Here is a 25,716-nt window from a genome sequence, read left to right as displayed (position 1 = left end):
CTAGATTTTAAAATCTTAATATAAAATGAGTTACAGTAGGGTGGACATTAGGTAAGACTGCACGTTTTGCAGCGATCTTGTATAGAAAACTATTCCGCGTGTATATAAAACAGGTTTGCGGCTCCGAGCCGTAAAGGGACCTCCGTCGTGTTCCGTGTCGGGCTCGTAGCTGAAAACTAGCTTTACTTTGTTGTCTGGGTCAGCTTTGCTAAGGAGAGACGGAGAGAGACGTTGAAAGGCTGCTCCAACGGAACTTATTGTTTCGGAGGAAAACACGAACACAGTGTACAGTCGAGTCTTAATAGCTTACTTACAACTGGGCTCGTCAGGCACTCTTTTTGGCTGCAGTGGTTATTATAATATTTACATGCTTACAGCTCCCGTTTCTGGTCAGTGACAACTCGTACTTTTCCACTCTTTTTCTCCCTCCCTCGCCAGGGGCGGAGCGTGGGGGTGGCTTACGGGGCTTAAGCCCGGGTTGTTTTGTCAGAAGCCCGGGGTATTTTGGAGTGTAATTTTTTCATAGTTAGATGCCTGGCTGACAACTGTATAAAACAAAAAGTACACACAATATTCGAAGCACATAGTGCACACTGTGGGAATTTACGACTGTGCGTGAATCCCCCCCTGATATTGGTATGATCCAAGCTCAGGCACTAAGCGACTGAGCGAGGGGGCGGGGCAGCTGCTGCCCGTGAGTGCGCTGTTGGAGAGACGGAGCCAGCCATACTAAGGAGAGCTTAAGTTTGACCAGGTACCAAAGCAAATCATTCGTACTGTACAAATAATGTAAATATGACGGTGCATCACGAAAGATTGATATGAAACTGATCACTTGACCAATATTACGTTACTTGCTCTTCAAGTGAATCAACAAATGGCAAAATGAAAAGCCGAACAAATGCTATTTTTTTTAGAGTCTTAGCTTACGTGTGTTTATTTCATATTTTCAGTTCTTACCCTCCCCGACTAAATCGGTTTCAGTTATGTACTGAAACATAAGAATGGACATTAGAGGGTTCTTTCAAAGAAAAAACTCAGGTAAATGTTATTTTATATATTATGCTTTGTATGTTGTTCAGTATATTTCTATGCAAAACAAGAGGGATTTCAGTGCACAGCAGGATATTCACATTTGTAACCAGATATTTACATACACTTTAGGGAGAAAACATAAAACATTTTTACTGTACAACATCAATTTAGAGTAAATTTTTGTTTTAGATAAATATTGAAATATATTTTGAATTAGTTAAATTTCAGAATAAAGAGAGACAGAGCTATTTTTATCACTTTCATCAAATTTAGGAGTACATGTACACTAAATTTATTGTTAATTAATAAGAAAACTCCAGACGATTCCATTCTGAGCTGAAGAAGCTTCTGATAGGTTAGTAGAGTCCATGTGAGTAAATTGCTGGCACAGCTGTGGATGCATATAAGGCAAAACACAGAGCCTGTTTCTTTGACATGGGAAAATCAAGAGATATCAACCAAAACACCAGGAACAGAACTGTGGAGCTCCATAAGTGTGGCTCAAGTTTGAATACAATTTGGTGCCATTTGCAATTAAGAAATACAGACAGTTTCTCTCTTTACTCTTAAAGTTAACAAATATGTTTTTATATTTATCAATCTAAAAAAAATAAACATTTAGTCTGATTTGATGTTACAATTAAAAAAGTGTTTTTATCTGAAGAGTAAATATCTGGTTTCAACTGTATATTTGATGATTGTCAGCACAAAGAGGGAGAGAGAGGAGAACGAGGACAGAACAGATGAACAAGAGCAGGTGAGACACACATGTTAGTCAAATGGTTGTTTACCAAAAGTATCACCGTATCATAGGTCCTCATGTATCTCGTACCTAGTGTTTCTTTTTAGGTTTGTTATTTTTCAAATTCTGTATTTATTAAGTTCTGCAGGCTTGTTTGCACAACAAGGCTGAATAATTATATAAAGTTTTCTCAATCTAAATAGTGTACTTTGGTAGAATTAAAAAAATAAGTGTAGTGCAGGTCTATGATGATTTTTAGTGCTATCATCTAGTTCTGATTCTGGTTCTGTCTTGGTTAAGTCCTCAGTAGTCCTGATTTTGAACTGTTGTAGTCCTGTTTTTAATTCTGGATCAGTTCTGGGTCTGGTTGAATTGGGGTTTAGTCCTCGTGTCTTGATGCAGCCCTGACCTTGTTCTGCCTTGCTGCTTAATTAAAAAAGTAGTTTAAGGTGTCCTGCACATGTGATATATATTTTTCCCTATATGAAGTCATTCTTTTTTGAACAGAGCCTATTAATCTTTCAGTCATTTCTACACCACCCCCCCCCCCCCCCCCCCCCAAAAAAAAAAAAAAAAAAAAAAAAATCCCACATGCATACTACTCTTTGGGCTAAGCCCCGGGTGTTTCAAATGTCTGGCTCCGCCTCTGTCCCTCGCGCTCACCGACACATAACGGGTATGTATGGCAGTACACCTGGGCCTGTGGTGCTGAACAATACCATCCATATTTCACCAGCGACAGAGTCATTATGAGACGCGAGATTGAGACACAGGCATTTGAGCCTCTTAATGCGTATTTTGTTTGGTTTCCACCGGTGTGGAATTACCAAAAATAGAGAGGGCATAGCCTAACATATAAAACAGGAAAAGACCGCTGTGTAATCCCTTTATTTCAACAAAGTAACTATTCTGAATACCACCTTTTTAAACGGTAACTGTAATGGAATACAGTACTCATATTTTGTATTTCAAATACGTAACGGAGGTACATGTATTCCGTTACTCCCCAACACTGTATGAGGGTGACCTTAATTTTGATCTCAAACATGCAACGTTTTGTGAATATGTCCTTACATGATCAAGATGTTATAATTTTGTCAAAAATTGCTCACAAACCAGCAGTAAATGCCAGCCAACGTACTCAGAACTACCTTTGTGTTAGTTCCCACTACAGGAGACGTCGCCACAACCACATTATTTGAAGCACAAACAAGCTGATACACAGACACAAGGTTCGTGGATGGTAATTAACAGTCAACCTATGTAAAGTGCAACATCAGGTGGTAAACAGTCATTTCCTGGTTTGTGATGTGCTCTCTTATGAGACTGTTGGGATAAATCAAACAACTCAGAGCCCCTTGGGGAACTGTTTGGTACTCAGCACTGATGTTTGTTAGCCTTTCTACACTGAGGAACTGGACTCTAACCAAGCCTCCCTGTTTCTATTTTTCTCACTGCTACATTTTGAAGTTTGGGTGACTGGCAGGGCTGAGCATTCACACTTATAAAGGTTATAGGGAGCTTTTAAACTGCCAAGTTTATTTCTAAAGGAGCTGTCTGTCAAAATGACTGGCTTTACACAGATCAAAACACACAAGCTGAGACACAGTTACTCAAACACACACGTGCACACACATTTTTTGTTATTCAATGAGTGTGTCAGTTTGTTTTATGGTGTTTTTTTCCACAGTTCGTATGCCGAGTTGTTCATCTCACATCGAAAGCTATAGCACCAGTGCTAACTTAATAATATCATATTGGCTGTTGGCCCTGCGACAGACTGGCGACCTGTCCAGGGTGTACCCCGCTTCTCGCCCTATGACAGCTGGGATAGGCTCCAGCGCCCCCCGCAACCCTGAAAAGGATAAGCGGAAGCGAATGGATGGATGGATGGATGGATATTGGCTGTGGATGAAGATAAAACTCAAATAAGCTGTATACCTCAGCTCAGAATATTTAGGTCTATAAACTTTCGGCAACTACTTATTAGTTGCTGGTAGTTTTGTGTCAGAGCTCAGAGGTAAATATTTTAGTTAAGCTGTTAAACATAAATGTTGATTCACACTCCTGTTTACTTCATACATGTGTGCTGTGCCTAGAAAGCCTTGGATGAAGAGCTTCCCAGTTTATCTTAGGAAAGCAATGTGGATGCGTACTGTAAATTTACAATAAGCATAAAAGGCTTACATTTTGGAACACAAAACTTTTTGTTTGCTCTCAGACTGGCCTCACTTTATTGGTTAGCTGACAGTTTCCAGCCAGAAAATGCATACAACAAAATCCCTGTGTTAAACAGCTTTAAAGTTGTTTCTTACACAGATATTCCCTCGGAAAACTCAACAAAGACAAGGTGTGCAAATAGCGTTCACAATCACACAGCTCGAAACCAGACCTACAGTGACCAACGTTATCCCGTTATCAAAAAGAACATACAACCTAGAATATCGTCCAAAACATCTGTCATGTTTGATTCTTGCATTCTCAAACTAAATACACACAGTAAAAATGCTTTATCATAAGAAATATTTGATGCCTAAAGAACATATATTTACTAAAAACAATGCAGATCTCCAATGTTCCACCTGATTTCACTCAAGTGCAAACCATCCAGTTATTTATGATTCTTGTCTCCTATAGGAGTAAAAGGACTTGTGCATCTTTATGAGACAAAATAATTAAATTAATTAATTTAATTGTCTACATACAAAAAAGCAGTATTCCAATCAAAACTTTGTTCCTGGAGCTTTTGTTTGATATAGGCATGATTGTGAACTCAAACATTAAACGCACATGTATCCAGTTAAATGGTTTACAGTTATACCAAATATTTAAAATAATCATAAAGAAAAGAAGCTTAACGCACCAACTTATACAGGAAACCACACACACAATAAGCCAAATGAGAAAATGGTCCCTATTTTTTATTTTTTTCAGTTTCATTCTTATCCATAGATCAAATGGCTCTCTGACATCTGTTCCTTTGCACAATTGACACTCTGGTCAGGTATTTGCTTCTCATGGAAAATGGAAATCAAACCCACAGGAATTGTGTTTTATTACAGATTTACTAGTGACCAAAACCACTACAGTTAATAGCATCAACTAGGCTACAGAATTTGTTATTATAATTAGGAAATTTTAAATAAATAACTCATTTTTTCTATGTACAAAGTACAACACATGCTTTTCTTAGCGTTGTAACAATCATGGAACATAGATACAAATGTATACAACAGGCTTCTGTGGTGAAATGAGAAATGTGCATCTTGACTGAATCCTTGCTACAACAGATTGATAGATAACGACCTATTCTGGTTTTGGATGGGGGGACAACATTGAATAGAGGATTTCGAAAACAAAGGTTCAGAATCAAGTATGAAATGTGATATAGCTTTTTAGGCAGAAAAAAAAAAGCTATATTAGTTATTAGTAAGCTATATTAAATTATATTATATTAGTTTAGTTTTCTAGGCTTCCTTATTCAAGAATTAAGTAAACTAGAACTGTTACACAAACATAATACAACTTCCATGACTTTGGTTAACACGTTTGGGTGGCTATCGTTAAAGGCATAACTGTAAAGTCAACACAGTTTCACAGTTCCAAAATTTATACCGATATACAAATATCCACATTAAGATAGCAATCCACACCACATAAACATGATATGGTGATATGAGCAAAAGCTGAGGCGTAACTCCAAGATGCGTGGGTGTATTTATCTACACACCTCCATGGATTTTATTCAGGGACCCACTCAAGGTTACAGGCAGGTGACACGGGGAGATATGGTTCTTCAGTAGCTGATAACAATCAAAGTGTGAAGCCGAAGCAAAGCACTTTATACTGCGTTTCATTTCTTCAAGGGCTTCAAAGCATGAGCTTATTCACAAGCACTGCTAAACACACGATATTATATCCAAAGCCTCTTTCAGTGTTCCATTTCCAACACTTAATTGTGCAGTACGGTAGACTATGAGCAGCTGCTTGATGACTTGTGGAACACTATGTCTCTCTGTCTTCCTGATATAATTAATTTATTATTATAATACATCTTGTTTGGTATTGTTATATATTATTTTGACACACATCATCACCTTTTTGCCCTGTATGCAGCGCAGGGTGCCTGTTTGAGGAACCCATGCAATGAACTTTGCATATCACCCTGTACCTGTAAATTTACATAAAGTTAGTCTAAAATCAAAGCTAAAATCTTTTCAGGCTACGTGTCTTTGCAGACCCTCTCTTCAGCTCTGTGAAGCCACATCTCTAATAGTTTTGCAGTTCAGGAATGTTTTTGTAGAGGTCCAGTGAGTCAGGATTGGAGAATGCTCCTCTTTGTGTCACCTCCCGACCAGCAATCACTTGTTTTACAGCTACCTCCACCTTCTTACCGCTGATGGTATACTGTAGAGGAATGAAATAAAGGCTGTCATTCAACAAAAAGGATTTTTCTATTTGCAGCCTGACAGAATAATATAAAGTTTTTTCATAACTAACTGATAGATTTCTTTTTTTTCTTACAGGAATGTCTCTGGTCTCCAGCAGCAGGGCGGGTACGTGTCGAGCAGACAGAGCTTTTCTAATGGCTCCTTTAATCTTTGCCACCAACTCTGGACTGAAGGGCTTACCAGGTGCCATCTTTAAGAACAAAATAACTCTCTCTTCTCCGTCAGCGTTGTACTGTGGAACACAAAGACTGTCTGACACTTCCTCAAACGCCTCCACTGCAGAGAGGAGAGGAAAGGAGAGGGCAAAAAGGCAAACCAAAAAAGATGAGACACAGAGAGAAAAAGATGTGAGAGGTGAAAAGAAAATGAGAGTAAAGATTAAAAGAACAGAAAAGACAAAAAGTGTCAAACTAAGCAGCGTGAGTACGTACGGAGAATGGCAAGTGAGTAAACTTTAAAAAGTGGACAATGGGATGGCAAAGTCTTATTTTTCCAGGAACATAAAAAGAACCATGACTCAGAACCATTTTCTTTTATCATCTTACACCCACACCCTACTCCATCTGCAGATAAAGACTCACCAATGTTGTAGATCTCTGAGCTGCCGAATCGGACTCCGTTGGGGTTCAGCGTGCCGTCACTACAGAAAAAACAGATTTTCTAAATTCAGAGCTGGCGTTCCTGTAATTGCGAGCCATTTTGCCACAAATTTCCACAGGAAAAAAATGACTCTACTGCCTAGAGTTGTGACAAAATATCACACAAAAGGGTGTGAAGTACATTTAAGCCTGTCCTGATGAATCAATAAAACGTATTGATTGCAGTTAATGGCTGACCTTCTGCCCAGCATGACAATGCCCCCTGTCTTTGGATTGATTTTACAGTAGTCTCCGTGGGCCCACACCCCTACAGAATGAGAAAAGGAAAAATTTGTCTGAAACTTTGATTTTTTTTTTTTGTGCATACTTGAAGAACACATACTGAAAACAAACATTAAAAAAATGAAGGAGCAATAAATGCAAATAAAAACAGTTACATAATGTAAGCACAGATAAATTTAAACTGGGCGATATTGCTTAAAGGGTAGCTGTACAGCAGGGGTATTACAGGTGTCTCTTTATGTACATGTAAACTGTAAATATGTTTCTATTTTTACACAACATTTGTGTGGTTACCGGGATATGTAGAAAAGTATGCTTTATGATATTTGCTCTGATTCTCGTCATTCCAGAAGTGTGTTGGCTGGCAGGGGATTGGCTTCAAGCAGACAAGCTCCCCACTCTCTCCCCACACAGGCTTACCTGTTAAAACACATATTTCACAGGAACAGAAAGTTGCGGTGTGTGTTTCCCTGCAACCCATATAAACCTGGGCACACGTCCATATGCACAAACACATAAGCGTATAAGAGACACAGTATAAATCCTTCTCTGATAAAAACAAAAAGAATGTGTGTCGCTCTCAGAGAACCTGATACCTTTAGTGTGTGGTTTCACACAACCCTAACAGCCTCCCTCAGGACGGTGTTATAGGCTTAAAGACTGACTAAAATAATCCCAAACTCTTTCTACAAAACTGCCTTTAAATTATCCTTCAATCCACTCTCCTTTGAGGTGGTGGAGACATGCCAGTACAGCCTGCAGCAGGGAGCTGGGGAAAGAGGGACTGAATGACAATGACAGAAACCTAGAGGGCTTTGAAGACTTCCACCATGATAAAAAATAAATAAATAAAGAACAACACCCTTTTTATTTGAAATTAATAATTTAAAAAAAAAATGTGTTTCGCTAAAGTTGGTCAGTATATTGTTCCAGGGAAAGTTCACACATTCCTTCAGTTACTTTTTGGCCTGGCAAATAAATAAATATATATATATATATATATATTTTTTTTTTTTTTTTTATTATTATTATTATTATTATTATTATTATTATTTTTTTTTTAAATGCAGCCTGAACCTGAAACTTATTTAAAAGCTGACCACAATCCCCTTGACTCTGTTGCTCTATTGTCCCCATACAGTAAATCTCTTAATTGCTATTGAGGTTGAATGAAACAGAAAGTGGTAGGAGGGATTATTAAATTCTGAAGAGATTCACCCAGAGTCTTACCGTCAGGGCTCCAGGCTTCCACAGCCATGCCGAGATTTCTTGATTGAATCTCACCTCGATACACTGGAACTGTTGGGTTCTGGCCCATGAAACACGACACTATGTCAGTGCCACCTGGGAAAAGAGTTGAGAGAAACCGGGAAGTTTTCCATTATATTTCTGCAACAGACATAATTTTTCTAAGAAGTTAAAATTGACCAGCTTGTGTCTTAAGTTTTTGTCATTAACGCTGTTGGAGGAACCTTGACCTACAAAAAAGAGAGCAATGGGAAGTCTGTTAACTCTGTAGCGTCTTAATAAATTCATTGCTGTGGTTTTCATTGTACCCTGAATAAAGTCAGTGAACCCTATAACAGTTATAGCAAGGTTTTCCCATTATAACAGAGTACCATCTGTGTTTCAAAGAGGTGTTCTTTCTTTTTTTTTTTCTTATTCCTCAGTGAACATGGAGCTGATGAGCGATTCTAATTGTGATTTCTCCTACAAGCACTGTTGCTCGTCTACATGTATTTTAGCAAACTTTATGCTGGCTTTTTTATTTCTGTTTTAAAAGTGGAATCTCCTCAGCTCTTGCCACAAAGAACCTTGGCCAAACATTACTATTGCCCCTGACCTCTGGATCTTAAACTTTATAAATAATAGTAAGAGCTGTGGTAACAGGAACAGGAAGTTGCTTTGGTGATTCTTCAAGTCTTAACTTTGACCATGTTTGGCATATACTTTTAACGCCTATGATAAAGACAATCTTTAGTTTCCATATTCCACTTATTTATCACCATTTCTGAGGGGTACCAATAATTTTCTCTACAAATTTTAATTTCAAAAACTTTCCAGGAAGGCGTAGACCATTCTTTAATCCTTTAGAGTCATTGGATGTGCCAGTTTAAGATGACCTAGCAGCAAGACGCAGTTTCCTTTTAAATTATATTGAAAGTGCAGACAAAAATAGATTGAAGCCAACAATATCGGGTATGCTTCTGTTTTAGACACATTTTACTGTAAATAGTCAGAAGTCTCTTAGATATTTTATGATGTGATAAAGATAATGAATCACATTTAGTGTGGTAGGACTAGGGTTAGGGTTAGCACATATGATGACTTAGACCTCAAATGGTGAAACTGGTTGGAGGGAGGCAATGTGTACGTTTTTACCTTATTTCATTTAGTTTGGAATACTTGGAATGTACAGAGCCACACCTGTTACGTTCCCCTGAGGGGTCTAGGCGGTGAGGGGGAAGTAACAAAAGGTGTCCAGGTCAGAAAAAGGAGTCAAGGAGGCAAAAGGGTTAAATTAAAGAGTTTTATTAAAGTAGCTCAACTAAGAGAGACGGACAAGCCGCTATCACCATTTAAGAAAAACAAACAAAACTCAGGCGTTGGTCAATAAAGCAAAGTCAAAAGGAAAGCGCAGCTCACTAGCTGCAATCACCACAAAACACAGACAGCTCACTAGCTGCAATCACCACAAAACACAGACAGCTCACTAGCTGCAATCACCACAAAACACAGACAGCTCACTAGCTGCAATCACCACAAAACACACACAGCTCACTAGCTGCAAACACCACAAAACACACACAGCTCACTAGCTGCAAACACCACAAAACACACACAGCTCACTAGCTGCAAACACCACAAAACACACACAGCTCACTAGCTGCAAACACCACAAAACACACACAGCTCACTAGCTGCAACCACCACAAAACACACACAGCTCACTAGCTGCAACCACCACAAAACACACACAGCTCACTAGCTGCAACCACCACAAAACACACACAGCTCACTAGCTGCAAACACCACAAAACACACACAGCTCACTAGCTGCAAACACCACAAAACACACACAGCTCACTAGCTGCAAACACCACAAAACACACACAGCTCACTAGCTGCAAACACCACACAAAATGGCACTCTGGCCCAGAGGTCACCTTTCCCTGGGCTTAAATACTTTTAATTACTGATGTGAGTCAGCTGTGTTACAGGGAAAGGTGGCTCCTCAGGCAGAAGAGGTGGTGGGACACGCCCACACAGGCACCTTCAGGAGGAGGCCCTGCTAGGGCCGTAACACCCCCTCCCATAAATACAAACCCGTGGTTTGTCAAATGATTATGATAACCAAAACAACTAATCAAGTCCGTAACCATCGCATCAACAAATTGCAGGCTTTCCACCTACCAAACCCCATAGCAACGGTTAGGCATTGCCTGCGGAAGCTGCCAACCCCATCTCAACGGGTTCAAAATACTGACTGAGGGTGGCCGCAGACCCTCAAAACAATGTCTCATGTGGTGGCTAGGGCTTTTTTGAGCCATCACATGTGGAGAACACAGCAGGCAGTCAGAAGACCTTACTGCAACAGTTTTCAGACGATTGCTCAGGTCACGGGTACAGGCATGTTTGTTAGTCAGGGGTGCAGGTCTGAGTGGTGGTGTTATACATGATCTGTCCACCTGCAGGTCATGTTGAGGAACGGGGACATTGTCAACCAGCAGCAGCTCAGGGTTAGTTGACCTCTCACACTGACTACATGACACGATTGAGCAATTATGCTCCAAGTGTAGCCTTTTACTAGGCCTGGCAACCTGGTCGGTTTGAGAACCACGACTAGCTTTTCTCAAAGCAGGCACTTGTTGCTTTGAGTCGGCTTTCCGTTTGAGTTTCAATTTTGAACAGTCAGCAATGAGGTGTCCAGGGTTGTGGCAGAAGAAACAAAGCTTTGTTTTGGGTCTCGAAACCACAACTTTTTCAGCCTTGTTAGCTGGCTCCCTCCTAGCTCTCCAAGATGTGTTACCGTGAGAAGGGATGTCACATTCCACCGCGTTTGTTTTATGAGTTAGGGTAAACTCATCTGCCAGTATGGCAGCCTGCTGTAAAGTGGAAACCCTCTGTTCGCTTAAATAAAGAGCAATGCACTTAGGAACAGAGTTTTTAAAATCCTCCACAAGCATGAGCTCACGTAACGACCCAAAATTGTGAACCTGGCTTGCAGAGCACCACCTACCAAAAAGCTTTGCCTTCTCCCGAGCAAAGTCAAGGTAGGACTGACCCTGTGCCAACTCCAAACCTCGAAAGTTCTGCCTATAGGCCTCAGGCACAAGTTCATAGGCTTGGAGGACAGCACTTTTAATCTTTTCATAAACTAGGCTGTCCTGCATAGACAGACCAGAGCAAACTTCCTGAGCCTTACCTGTGAATTTACACAGCAACATCACCCCCCACACGTCTTCAGGCCACTGTAATGCAGTTGCTATGCTTTCAAATACACTGAAGAAGCTCTCAACACTGGATTCACAGAAAACGGGAACCAGGTGGATGTTATTACTTACAAACGAGCTTCTAGACACCTGTGCACTGATGGCTTCATCAGCCATTTTAGGGGCCGGAGAAGGGTTAGAAAACACACCCTAATTAAGACACAACCACACCTCTCTGCCAACTCACTCCAAAACTACACAACTTAGTTTAAATGACCAACTTACCTCTTACAGTTTACACAATAAACAAACACAACTTACCCAGTTCCTAAGCACAACAAACTTTACCTATCTTCTGGAGCGTGCCGGGCTCGAGGCAACTTGAAAGGCGAAACTTCAGCGACTGGAGCCCTGAATTGCCTACCCCCAACAGGGAACTAATCCCCGCCCAGGATTACTCCGAAAATAAAAAAGGCAAAACAACAAAAGAGTGCCCGAAGGAAGAACTTAAAACAAAGCTCAGCTGGACACTCACCTAACTAAACTGGGAAGTTGAATCTCCAAAGGTAAAAAAAAAAAAAAAAAAACAGCCAGATAATCAAAAACCAATTCCACTCAAAACTCCCTTTTCAACGATCCCGGACGAGCCCCCACTTGTTACGTTCCCCTGAGGGGTCTAGGCGGTGAGGGGGAAGTAACAAAAGGTGTCCAGGTCAGAAAAAGGAGTCAAGGAGGCAAAAGGGTTAAATTAAAGAGTTTTATTAAAGTAGCTCAACTAAGAGAGACGGACAAGCCGCTATCACCATTTAAGAAAAACAAACAAAACTCAGGCGTTGGTCAATAAAGCAAAGTCAAAAGGAAAGCGCAGCTCACTAGCTGCAATCACCACAAAACACAGACAGCTCACTAGCTGCAAACACCACAAAACACACACAGCTCACTAGCTGCAAACACCACAAAACACACACAGCTCACTAGCTGCAAACACCACAAAACACACACAGCTCACTAGCTGCAAACACCACACAAAATGGCACTCTGGCCCAGAGGTCACCTTTCCCTGGGCTTAAATACTTTTAATTACTGATGTGAGTCAGCTGTGTTACAGGGAAAGGTGGCTCCTCAGGCAGAAGAGGTGGTGGGACACGCCCACACAGGCACCTTCAGGAGGAGGCCCTGCTAGGGCCGTAACAACACCCATATCACGTAACTATGTAAAATATCAGCAAACACTGACCAAGAGACATTATCACACTTAATACCAGTGTCTTGTATTTTTTTGCTCCACACACAGGCAGCATTAGCTCGCTGCTCCACCTTCATTGACCTATATAGGAGTTCCTTCCCTTTGCAGCACTTTCCTAAAACTGTCATGAAGACGCACACATCTATTCATCTCTTTCTACCTTCCAATCATATACCATTTCTGACACGTTCTATTCATCTCCCTTCTTATTGTTTGTTCTCTACCTCCCTATTTCGTTCCACTCTGCGTGACAGATACCATCCATCCATCTCGTTTGCTTTCTCTCAGTTGCTCTATGCCCTTCTACTGCTCCTTCCTCCTTTCTTGCATTTCTTTGTTCTTTACACTCGTTTTCTCCGTCTCTCTTTCTGGCAGGTTCTTTATTGAGCTCTAATTGGCACCCAGGAGGAAGTAGAAACTTTGTCTTCTGATTAAACACACACACTTATAGTGGGACGATACGCAATTAGATTAATATTACATTTACCTTAATAGGTGAGTACAAACACACAAAAATACATACATACACACACAAACAGAAGCACATTTAAGCCAAAAGTCAATGTGGTTTTCTTGGGATGCCTTCCATCATCTGACATGTAGTGTGCATGTGTGAGTAAGGTGTATATACACAAGAGTGCAACGTGTCACACTGATCTGATGCTCCTAACAGCAGTGACTATTTTGAAGTGAAGAAAAAGGTTTTTTGAACTCCCCAGTTAGTTTTCATAGATTTTTGCACATGTGAGTGCGTGCACGCACATCTTCTTTCATTTGTGGAGGTGTTACTGCTTTGAAAAACTACCTGCACAGTTTGAGGTCAAACAAAGCCACCAACTGAGACAAACCAAGCAACCTACACAGCTAACCTACACATGAATTCATTTATCCAAAAATGAACTGAATTGAAACCAAAAACTAAAGGAAAATTGAAAAGATGACTTGGTAAATACTTCAAAATTAACACAGAGAAGAGAAGAGAAGAGAAGAGAAGAGAAGAGAAGAGAAGAGAAGAGAAGAGAAGAGAAGAGAAGAGGCGAGGCAAAATGGGTGTGGAGAGCTGACATATGGAGAGTCAGATGGAGGTATATTAGGATTGAGTAAATCCAGCAGTGAAAGTGTTAAAATCACCCACTGAAGAGCAACAGGGGTCTGAGGTCCCTGCTGAACAGAAAACACACAAACACTCTCCTGATATACACGACAATCTCCGTTAAAAGTTTTCACAACCCCAAGTAGACTTTAACTGAAGCACATGTTTATACACACACAGTGACACGGGGTAAAATCAGCAAGGGACCCACATATATGAGCATTCAGAACACACACACACAGCATTGACCTCATGGGTCAAGGTTAGGTCGGTTGGCAGCCAAAAGGGTTGCAGCCCTCTGTTGCCCTTGGCAGCAAGATGGAAAGTGACTGGGGCAGGACCTGCTGTTTCGAGTCACACATTCACAAAGAGCCAGCGCTATAATTCCAAAAGGACGAGTCCAGATGAATAACAAATTGGGTCTTCTTCACAATTTACCACTTTAGCTATCATTTTGTTCAAATATTATAACACTATACTGTCAGAGGAACAGCACAGGAACAGGTTGAGCTCTTTGGAGACAAAGTCAGAGAGGCAAAGCTGAGATGGTTTGCACATTCTAAATAAAACATGTTTGATGGCCAAGCAGTAAGGTATACAGGCATCTGAAATCTTCTACTTTTTCCCCTCATACTTCTGCTGCTGGAGTATGGCAGTCCCAAAACCTTATGGTAAAATATAATGTAATTTGGCACAATGGCTGAACTGATGCACCTCAACGGCACTGTTGGGATTAAACTCATTTTTCTAATGCCAAAAGCTACAATAGTTACAATACCTACTGTTTCCATAAGCCATTTGACTCATTAAAAAATCTTTACAAAGTAACTATAAAGGATCTTTAAAGTGGAAGAAGAAAACAGTTTTATCTGTTTAGCTAACATGGTTTCTCAGTGCCTCTGTTATGTGATACCATTTAATACTGAACTTGTTTTATTGACTTACTAACGCAATTAAAAAGGGGATGAATACAGCTTTGTATTGAGCTAATAAGCAAAAACTTGTTTTTCCTTGATTCGTTCTATGTGTTTGTCTCATAAAAGTTGTTGATGTGTGTCACAAAATCGTATGAGTTGTTGAGTAACAACCTATAATGCAAACAAACGAAAATGTGTAATTGCCATAACCAACTATTTTTGAAGTTTTCAGTAGATTCTTAAGCCTACAGCAAATTTTGCACAGACCACCTTCCTCACTAAACAGATTTCTTTCTTCACTTATCTTACAGACTCTGCAGAGACACAGATATTTACGACAAAAATAACCTAAGAAAATCTGCTTGCAGATTTCTTCTGTTTATTTTCCATCTCTCACCAGATTTCTGCCTGTGATTGACATTTCAGCTGACGCTTGTGTCCAGCATTTCGACTTACATGTCATTGTGAGCATGTGCAACTTTGCATATGTTTGCTTGTGTATTTGAGGCTATATGCTGTACCCATTTGGGCTGTCATTCACAATGGCTGCGTGTATGTGTATGCAAGCGTGACATTCCAAGCTGCTTCTCAGTGTGCGTATGTGTGTGTGTGTGTGTGTTTGTGTGTGTGTTTAATACGTCAGTCACCCAAGCTCTGCTAAATGTTAAACGTTTCAGGACTCACAGAAAGAGACAGATAGCATTCTACTGGCCTGACAACATCACAATGGGCTGAGAAGCACTGTGTGCGTTAGACCCGTGCGTGTGTGTGTGCATGTGCGACAGTTGTGGGTGGTGAGGAATATGTAGCCTTCTATACAATTTATTGTTTTATTATTATGCATCAGTCCTTTTGTGCTTGTGTCAGAGATGCTTTTCTGTTTTAGCTTTAAAATTTCAAAATACAAATACAGTATATATTTTAAATGTTTTAAAATACATTTTTTTTTAGTTTAAGTATCCGGTTTCTGTCATAAAGACATCGGGAACCAAACAATTTGTTGCTCAGACATCACATTATGCACCAGACTCATCTTGGATATAAATATCTTGATTTGTCAATATATATATAAAATAACATTAGGTTAAATATAAGTAATCTTACATTTACATAATCCTTCTTTTCTTTCATTTTTGTCAGGGATGTTCCTTACAACTAACTTATTAGTTGTTTAAACACGAGAGAAAAAAAAATCAAAGTGGTCAACCAGTCTAAATTAAAGAAAACACTCAGAACACATCTAAAAATAAACACAATCTAATGGACAAGGCTAGACATTGCATTTGTATTTGGGATCAACAGGCTTGCTAGTTTTGCTAGTGTGTGTTCTAATGTGCTCTTCTTCAGTTTTGTGAAAAGCACTTTAGGGGGGATTTCAAAAGGTCAGAAAAGCTCATGTTTCAACAACAGTGAAGTATTGTACAGTTATGATAAATGTTAAACTGGCCAGTTCACGTTCATGTTAGCTGTTAGCTATTAGCAATTACCCGTTTACCAAAAATCTTGCCTTAGGGTGTCACAAGCTAGTGCCAGTGTTGGTCCCAAGCCCAGGTAATTGGGAGGGTTGTGCCTGGAAGAGCATCTGGCATAAGATTTTTGCCAAATCAAATATGTGGATCCAGCTGCTGTGGAAACCACTGGAGAAAAAACAGAGCAGCTGAAGTTACCTTTATCCAATAGCCACCTTAGCCATCTGTTATCATTAAGATAGTGGTTAGCAGCTATGGCTAATATTAAAATGATAACATTAATGTGAGAGCCAGGCAACAAACACCATCAGTCCTGTCTGCAGAGTTGTAATGGATGGTGTTAATTTTACAGAATAAAACAATTACTTAAGTCTAAAAAATGCCAAGTTTCTCTGAAAGTACCAGACTGAAACTGAGGAAAGTCTAGACACAAGATAACAGCCTACCTGACTAACTGTATTTGATTGGTAATTAAAATGTGGAGCTTAGTCACCAGATGCACAGCTATTATTCTTAATCAAAAACAGGAGAAAGATGAAATGGAGTATAAAGGATACTCGATGGCTGAATCAAATTAAAAATAAACAGAACTTGGTTTCATTTGTTAGTGAACAAAACAGACAACAGGTCTTTAGCAATAACTGGAGAAAAAACAACAACAGCTGGCACGATTAATCTTTACTTATTGTGCAGGCATTTCATGCATTATGTTCCTAGTTAAGTAGCTATTAATTTGAAGCGCCACAGATTGTCTGTCAAATTTTTATAAAGAATATATTATAGACAATAGTTTTTTTGTCAAACCACAACCTGATTAGCAGAAAATGCACTAATATGCACCTGTTGAATATTTCATTCATTAAAAAAGTATACTATAAATTGTTCTTATTGAGTAAAAGCTTGACATTTTTAAATTAATTAAAACTGTAATATTAATGTCTAAGACAAATATTTATCTACAGTTCTTTTTAATGATTAAATGATTTTGTGTCATAATTCTAAATAAACATTATGTTATTCTTAAATTCTTAAGTATTAGAAAAATAATATGTGTCCTAGCAGGTTATGTGTTATTGAGTCACCTGAAATGGAGCCCAGCAGCACGGTGCTCTTTATGCAGCGGTAGACATAGTCGTAGATCTGAGGTTTGAGAGGAGATCCAGTAGACAGGATAGTGTGGAGGGACTGGAGATTGTGTGTTTCCGCTAGAGAAGGAAAACACAAAAGGTAAAAATAAATAGCGAAAGAAGATGAACAATAAACTCCGTAGTTTAGTTATTAGTAATACATAACTGTGTTTGAAGTCACTTTTTGAATACAACCTAAAATGTTCCTAAAATGTTGAGTGTTAAAAATTCAGTGAGTTCCGGAAGTACAATAAATTTGGATTCATTAACTGGTCAAAAATAATGTGGGCAAATTGGAAAATCTGAAAAGATTATTTGGGATTCTCATTTGCTTCAAGAGAGCAAATGAGCAAAAACATTGGTTTTTGATCAGACTCAATATGCAGTTTACCTGCTTGTATTGAGACAACAATAGTCACACTTTTATAGTGAGGCTGCACATATTTTAGAATTACTGGTCTGGGATCAGTTATCACAGTGGTTACCCCCCCCCCCCCAAAAAAAAAAAACAACCCAAACCTAACCAAGTTGGAGTCACCAATCATTTGAACCAAATTAGTAAACCAAACACATAAAATGGGTATTCACATTTGAACAGCTGTGGCTTGTTGCACCCCAACTTGTTGTGTTATTGTAGTTTGCCACCCTGATGTGACAGAGCATGCAACGTACCGCACACATCGCTTTAGCCATCCTCAAGATCCATGTCCATGTTCTCTGTCACACACATATGCCCAAACCACAAGCCAATAACACTCTGGGAACTAATAAGGTTCCAGCAACTGCCCCTTGCTCTGCGCACACACACACAGTTGGACTTTTGCTACCCCCCACCATGCCTCCAGGTGTCCAGTCCAAATGTCATCCTAGGGAAAAGGGCCTCTCCGCTGGGGCAGCCAGTGAAGAAGCTCCCACTATCCTCCTCGGGCCAGTGGAGGCATGCACGCACGCACGCACGCACGCACGCACGCACACACACACCAACATCTCCCTTTGCCACGCTCTCTTTCTCTAATAAGCATCCAAATGCACACACACAATGCCAACTGGATCAAGTGGCTGGCTGACTAATAGGGGTGGGGCAGCGAGCGGGAACAAGAGAGCGAGACAAGCACAGAGACACAGCAATGTTTTATTTTTTTTATGCCTTTCTGTTTAGTATTAGAATTAGGAATGGGTTCAGCTCATTTAAAGTTAAAGAGAGACGCACAAACAAGGGCAACAAATGCAGATTTGTGGCGATTATCAGAATGCACTGTGCTACATGGTGACACTTGGTATATGCAAGTTTTTTCTGTTTGCACTTCTGACAGAAAAATTGTTAAGCCTGGTGGCTGCAATTTAGCCATACACTACAAATGTTATTACTGCAATGTGTATGGATGACACACACAGAGCTCTTAACACACACAGCTGGTTTGGTACTTTACTTTCTTGGAATCCTATTTCAGTGTCCCACTATTTCCTGTACATTGTACTCCTGAGTGTAGATGGACAACAAAGTAAATTTAGACTAAACTCACATTAAAACCATTATATTTTGATTTGATGAAAATCATGTAATGTTTCTTATATGCCATATAGGCTTAATAAATCCTGGACTTCACTGTGATTTCTTCATGTTTGTTTTAATTTTTCCAGCTGGCAGCGGATGTTTAAACCCATCAATTTTCTTCCACAAATTAGGATAACAGTTGGGCTACAGCCTATCCCAGCTGCCATAGGAAAAGAGGTTGGGTACACCCTGGACACAATGCCAATCTAAAGAGAGTTAACACAGAGAGACAAACAGCTATTTCTGCTCACATTCACACCTATGGCCAATAAGAATGTCTTCAGGCTGTGGAAGGAAGCTGGAGAGAGAACCCACGCAGACATGGGTGGAATACAGACAGCCTGTGGATTCGAACCCAGGAACTGTGAGGAAACAGTGCTAACCACTGTGTTACTTTAGAAGTAGCTAAAAATCGCCCCCAAAAACACAAGTGACTATAGTTTCGGTAGAGCAGTTCATCCACTTACTGAAAGGTTGGTGGTTCCCTGGTCTGTATACCCAAGTATCTTTGCCCAAGATACGTAATCCCAAGTTAGGGGTGGGCGGTATAAACAGTATATGGTAGAAACGATATGAATTTGGCCAGCAGTAGAGATTTTGACCATACCACTCTACCGCGATAGCGCATGTTGCTAGGCTACGAAGCCGGACCGCTTGATGGATTGTCGGAGCATTACGGCTACCGTAGTCGGGAGCCTCAATGAGTAATACGTACTGTGCTTCAACATAATATTACTGCATTGTGTGTGTATAACCTCTTTTTAGGTTTTATGGATATTATACATTTTTATGCTAAGGATATGTCGGCCAATTTCCACTGGAAATGCCTTTTGGTTAAACTGTCAGCAAGGAATTTGCATTTGCACTGTTAAATTTTTATATAGCTTTAATGCACATAAAAAACGGCTGCTTGTTTAAGTGAAAATACATAGATGGGGTTTTTTTTGCACTAATAAAGTTGTGGAGGAGACAAAGTATTTTGTCTTGTGCCAATTATATCGTCAGTTATATCGTTATCGCAAATTTTCAAATAGATATTGTGCTAAATATTTTTGGCCATATTGCACCGCCCTATTGACATATCTATTGTAGTAGTAAGGAGGTGGACTACAATATCAAGCTCAACTGCAATCTGATCAGATCTTAATGCCAGCCCACATCGATCGATGGCTAATTGGAAAATCTAATATATTTATATCAATATAGTTAATCTGCGTCAGACTGCCTGGAGTGAATGCATATCTGCAGGTATCTTTAAAAACCACCTCCACCACAGCTCCTTCTTTTATGCTGTGTTTCACTTAATCAATGTAATATCTGCTTTCATTGATGCTTGTTCTATTTTGTGCTAACATCTATGGATGTGGAAAGGCTGGGAGGTGTACAGTCCCAGAATAGAGGTATCAGATATAAATTACTGCAGATGGAAATAACTGTCTCTCAAACTATAGTTTTGCTGTCTAAAATATGGCTGTGTGAAACTGAAATATAGCTTAACTAATTTAACTAGAATTCCTGTTGCTTTCCAGTGAAATGAACACCTACAATAATGCGAAACAGGTATAAAATCTAGAATTCTTACAAATAAGGAAAACCTGATGGAAGTTACTCTATAGCAAAGACTAACAACTGTGCTGTGATAGTGTTTTGTTCTAACACAATACAGTATCTAATTTGTTGCTGCACAAGTTCCAAAGAGTAACCACTACATGAAAGCTAGCAGCAAGTCAAAAAAAAAAAAAAAAAAAGCACCAGCACAGCTCTGGTTATCTGTCCAGATCTTTTTCTTTCTCTAGAAAGTTGTGTCACTAAAAGCAATTAGGTGGACCTATCCATGACTCATATGAAAAATCATAACAGCCTTTTTATCCTTTTAATTCAGTGTCATACTCCAGAACATAGGGCAAACTGTTATTTCATCCAGTTAATGGAATAAAGGACATTCAGAGTCAAACAACATTACTATTATAATCATTACTGTGTCCATCTGCTCTTATTGCTACAAATTCCATTCTCATAAAGTAGGTGTGTATGTCTATATGTCTGTGACCATGCTCACATATTTATTTTACTCTCTTCTATCCATGAACATAACTTACAGGGTGTCAGGTTCCTCTCCTGCAGCACAGACAGCCACTTGGCCCCGGTACCAAAGATAGTGATGCTGATGAAGAAAAAAAAAAAAGATAAACATTATTCAGTTTGCCAGAAGTAGCGAGTGTTCTCATATACTTTGAGAAGAAAAAGGAAAAAAAAGAAGAAAGAATTTGCGTCAGTGTTGCCAACACTGACAGTCATTGCAAAAGGCCTCCTACATACATGTACTATATTCTGCATTGTGACAGCAGGAACTCCAAACAACAGAACCAAGCTAGCAGACTTTATGAGTGGGGGTGGCATAAATATTGTTGCCAAGTTTCACTGCAATCTGGCTGGCTATTTTGGAAAGATGCTGCTGGACAAAGTGATGGATGAATAAGTGATAGATTCACAAAGCTGCCAATGATCCTTGTGACATCACAATCTTTACCATCACTGGGATATTCCTGAGTGTGTCAAACACAATTAAACATATCCTGTTTTAGTTCTTGGATGCTTTTGATTAATATCTTTAAACAAGAGACGCGGTGAACAACTGCAAATATTAAGAGAAGCATTTTTAAATTCTCAAGGAGTTTTGTATATAAAACCCTCACAAATCTGTGACACCTGTTACACCAACAGGCCAGTAGTCACTGTCAATGATGAGGATATATACATCCTGGACAGGGAGGAACGCTGATTTGAGCAAGGAGTCAAGGAGGACATTTACGTGAAAAGGGAAAGACCATCTCTGAATCGAGGAGGGGGCGTAAGGGTACATCTTTCACCACCTTACAATGCTGTTATTGCAGTAATTCACCAACTCTCTATGAATGGTACTCATGGCAATTGATCAATGGTCATTGACCAGTGGCCATGACAATTTTCAGATTATTGATCATGAAACGGACCTCATGGCCCATTGTTAGTCAGTGGTGCTAGTTTCAGTCATTATGTAAATGTAATGTTTAAAAGGTTGGGAAAACCTGCAATGAAAATGAAGAAGTCACTTGGATGAGTGACGAAATGTTTCTCACACTGAAAATGCTGCATCCAGATGAAGAGAATAAATTTTTGGGGGTCTCTGAATTCTAAAAATGTGACACTTTAGATATTAAATAGTATGAAGATTATTTAGATACAAAAACATTGTACATCGTTTTAAACCAACATTTCTTGGTTAAAAAAAAAAAGGTTAAGCTTATCTTCTTCGTAACATTTGCCAGATTGTTTGCAAGTACTCTACTCTTTATGGGTTTCAAAACATTTTTCAGTTGTCCCATGAAATCCATTGCCAAGAAACACATGCATGAGTGCAATAAAGCCCTTATATATCTGTATTAACATCACTGTACATTACTTTTAAGGCAACGGTCAAGTAACTTCTGAATACAATATTTGTGATACTTGAAAGACCTGCCAGTCTGCTTAAGACTTTGGTGCTGAGACTGAACTGTAACATGGCTTCACTTGTTGCCCTGAATCTATGCAGACAAGGCATAATTTCATTGTATCTGCTCTGAATGCAAAAACATAAAAAGGGCAACAGTTATTCAGCAGACCTTTGCCCTTAATCCCATGTGCTCCAGTGGAGCTGCTCAGTAGTCTGGTTGGACAAGGAAGCTCCCAGCGGGGGAGTGTGTGCCACTGTGTAAATGTAAAGGAAGGTGATGTTAAAACAGCTTGTGTGCTCATCCTTCTAGACAGATAACATTTTAAAAAGGAAAGAAAGGGGGAAAAAAAACTGGCATGGACAACTTTCAACTGGGTAAATACAAAAGAGAGCTGAAAAAAAAAAAGACAAATTGCTTCTTTTTTAGATGTTTCGCAAGAAAATTGTTCAGATGAGAATGTAACAACACAACGGTTGCTCACAACAATTCTGGGAAAAATAATTTTAGAAAGTTTTGTCTGCGTGAATTGATGTCACCCTGACAGCTGACAACAGTTGGGAAACGTGAATGGTAAGAAGCGACAAAACGTCACTTTTGTGTTCCCCTGCAGTTTTAATTTTAAAACAAAGGGCCTTTTCAAGCCTGTCTGTAAATGGGTTTATTTGTGTCTCAGTCTATGTCTTGCTGTCTTTTTAAGTTATTTTTGTTGACATTAAATCAATCAAATTTCATCCATCGCTATGGTAACCATTTATGTCAATCATAAAAAGGGCTGTCTCTATAAGAACAAACAAAATAACAGCTTGATGAACAATAATCAGGAATTGTTTTGCAGTGCAAGATCTCCTTTGCTCTCGGTGGCTCGTTTTGATTAGTGGTGATAGGGGTAAATGAAGAGAGTGAGGATTTGATAACGGTCTCAAGATGCAACATGAAGTATGATTACGCAACTGTTGTCAGTGCTCTTACTGCCAACTCACACTGAATCAAGTGTTTTATCTTGTTTTACCTTGTGAGTCTAATGTTATATCACACTATGTGTAACATTAAATGTTAAACCTATCTGACGTGATCAGACCTAACCAGACTTGGATGGCCATTTTCTGCAAATCCGGGAAAGAAGAACTGGGACCAGTAACAATGGTTTATGACATTCATACAAAAACTGTGTTTCACTCTTGTCGTCCTGAAAGCATGCCCTCAAGGGCACCAACTGTACATGATGGAAAACCAAAATGAATGCTAAATTTTCAAAAGGTCCTTCTCCACCAGCATTTGATTTAAGATGGAAACTTACAAGACTTTGGGAAGACAACAGAGGAACGTAAAGTATAGAAAGTACAAAAGTAGAACTATAGTGTCTAAAGTGCCTACGCCTTAGACGTGTGCTTTCAAGCTGTACTTCTCATTCACTTACAGTGTGGTTCATAATAAGGTAATAATATATTTCATGATATTAGAAATCTAAGAAGATTCAAACAGAAGAAAATATTAGAAAACAACATACTTTATAATACTTATGTATTATTTTGTCAGTATTTAATTAAGTTCTTTTAAAAATCGATTTTTTAAATTCATAGAATCTGTACTTCATCAAATGAATTTACAAAATAATTTCCAGTGAAATACACTGCAAATGTATCAAATCCTTTAAATATTAAATATAGTGTGCTTGTTTTAGTGTAAAGGAAAAAAGAAGAAGATCACACACCAAGCAATTTAGACATATCGATAGACTAATGGACGTTTTTTCTGCATTTTGCATGCAGACCCTTTTTTGTTCTCTAAACCTACATACAGACAGTCATTATCCATCCTACCTATCATCTCTGATCCGCATATGAAATTTTTGGTTTCTGGCTACCATGGAAACAGTCTCTCTATTCTGATTGGAGGCAGGTGGCCAGGTGTAGCTGCTAATTGGGTGCTTAGGATGGAGGGTGGAGGAGAAGCTGTGAGTCTCTGTTTGTCAGAGTGTGTGACAGCATGTGCAAATATACCCGTGTCTGTTTCAGGGAAGACATGTTACTGGACGCTACTAAGTCAATAAAAGACACTCAGGAGCAATCAGACACAAGAGCACCTCTGAGCAATTATCATGGTAATGTGTCCCTACGCGTGTCGTGATGTAGCAATTGAAGCTCCACTTGTCAGTGGAGTTTACAAATTATTCTCACACTTGTTCTCCATCACAGTAAGTTGTTTGAATATGTTAGAGATATGAAGCATTGTCCTCTTCGCATGTGCGTTAGACTAGAAAGAACAATGAGTAACTCCTGTTTGACAGTACATTTGTTTATTCAAATGTGAAACTTTAGTGTAATTGCTATAGTTTACACTCTAAAGCTGCTAAATCAACATAACCTGGTAACCTGGATTTCAAAATTAAAGTCGTGACATTCTTTATAAGGTAAATATTGCATTTTGGATGTAAAAGAATTGTTAATTATGTTAATTAATTATGTTAAAGATTTGAAGATACCAGAAAATCCCATTACAGATAAGCTTTGAGTGCTCAAATACAGTAGAAAGCTCTGTGTACGAACTATTTACCATGTACAATAGATAGATGGATCCAGCTTGAAGAAGTGGATATTTTAATTGTTAAGCCCACATGTCTAAAACTGTAGCTGAGCTGGCAAGATGCAATCTGTTAAACTGTCTGTACTGTACTGAATCTCTTCCAAAGAATAAAATTAATAAATAACTGAGAATTTCATCTGGCAGTAATTAAAGATAAGACTTCCACACGGCAGTCGCTGGCACAAGCGTGGAGGAGGAGTTTTCCTGGACATAGTAGTTCAAAACATAATGAACAAAAGATTGAAGGGAAAACCCTTGAATAAATCTTGTGGCCACTTCATACATAGAACCCATTGAATAGAATTTTTTTTTGGCTCTCCTCAGAAATAATGCTAATTCAGTTTTCACTCTGGCTGGTAAATCAACTAAAGTATGACACCTTACTGTAATACATTTAGTGACTGACTTTCTTCCTTGAAAGACTTGGAATGCCTTCCATTCAATTAAATGTTTGTATTTCTTGCTTGTCTGAATGTTTTACTTTAGAGATGACATCCAAATGAACATTTTCCATCACTGGGTCCTTTTAGGTATTCAGATCCCTTCATGGCTTTTGGCAGTTTTTACCACTGCCTAAGTAAATACAGCTTTCTGCTTTTCATCAAAGCCCCATTGTGACCCATTACTAGTGGTAATTTTCCCTTCCAAGCTCTAAAAATTCTTGAATTTTATTTCATTTCATGACCATTGATATTCTGATCGGTTAGT

The 25,716-nt window shown here is 39.1% G+C and overlaps 1 protein-coding gene across 1 annotated transcript in view; it reads right to left on the bottom strand.

Annotated features, from left to right (window-relative positions):
• Nucleotides 1–3,981: 3,981 nt before the first annotated feature.
• The window catches only part of aacs (acetoacetyl-CoA synthetase), a 43,900-nt gene continuing 22,165 nt past the window's right edge, over nucleotides 3,982–25,716 (bottom strand). Inside the window, exons 11-18 of the mRNA XM_085476061.1 lie at nucleotides 21,049–21,113; nucleotides 17,350–17,472; nucleotides 8,340–8,453; nucleotides 7,404–7,529; nucleotides 7,065–7,134; nucleotides 6,810–6,868; nucleotides 6,302–6,504; nucleotides 3,982–6,184 (exon numbers count right to left, since the gene is read on the bottom strand). Coding sequence (XP_085332187.1) covers nucleotides 6,047–6,184; nucleotides 6,302–6,504; nucleotides 6,810–6,868; nucleotides 7,065–7,134; nucleotides 7,404–7,529; nucleotides 8,340–8,453; nucleotides 17,350–17,472; nucleotides 21,049–21,113 — 898 coding nt within the window. The 3' untranslated portion in view covers nucleotides 3,982–6,046. The remainder of the gene's footprint in view (nucleotides 6,185–6,301; nucleotides 6,505–6,809; nucleotides 6,869–7,064; nucleotides 7,135–7,403; nucleotides 7,530–8,339; nucleotides 8,454–17,349; nucleotides 17,473–21,048; nucleotides 21,114–25,716) is intronic.

The sequence above is a fragment of the Copadichromis virginalis genome, linkage group LG12, assembly GCF_057382275.1.
Source record: "Copadichromis virginalis isolate Kocher_CV1m ecotype Utaka linkage group LG12, C_Virginalis_male_GT1.1, whole genome shotgun sequence".
Lineage (NCBI taxonomy): Eukaryota > Metazoa > Chordata > Actinopteri > Cichliformes > Cichlidae > Copadichromis > Copadichromis virginalis.
Note: the sequence above shows the minus strand (reverse complement) of the source record. Positions and strands in the feature narration are given on the sequence as shown.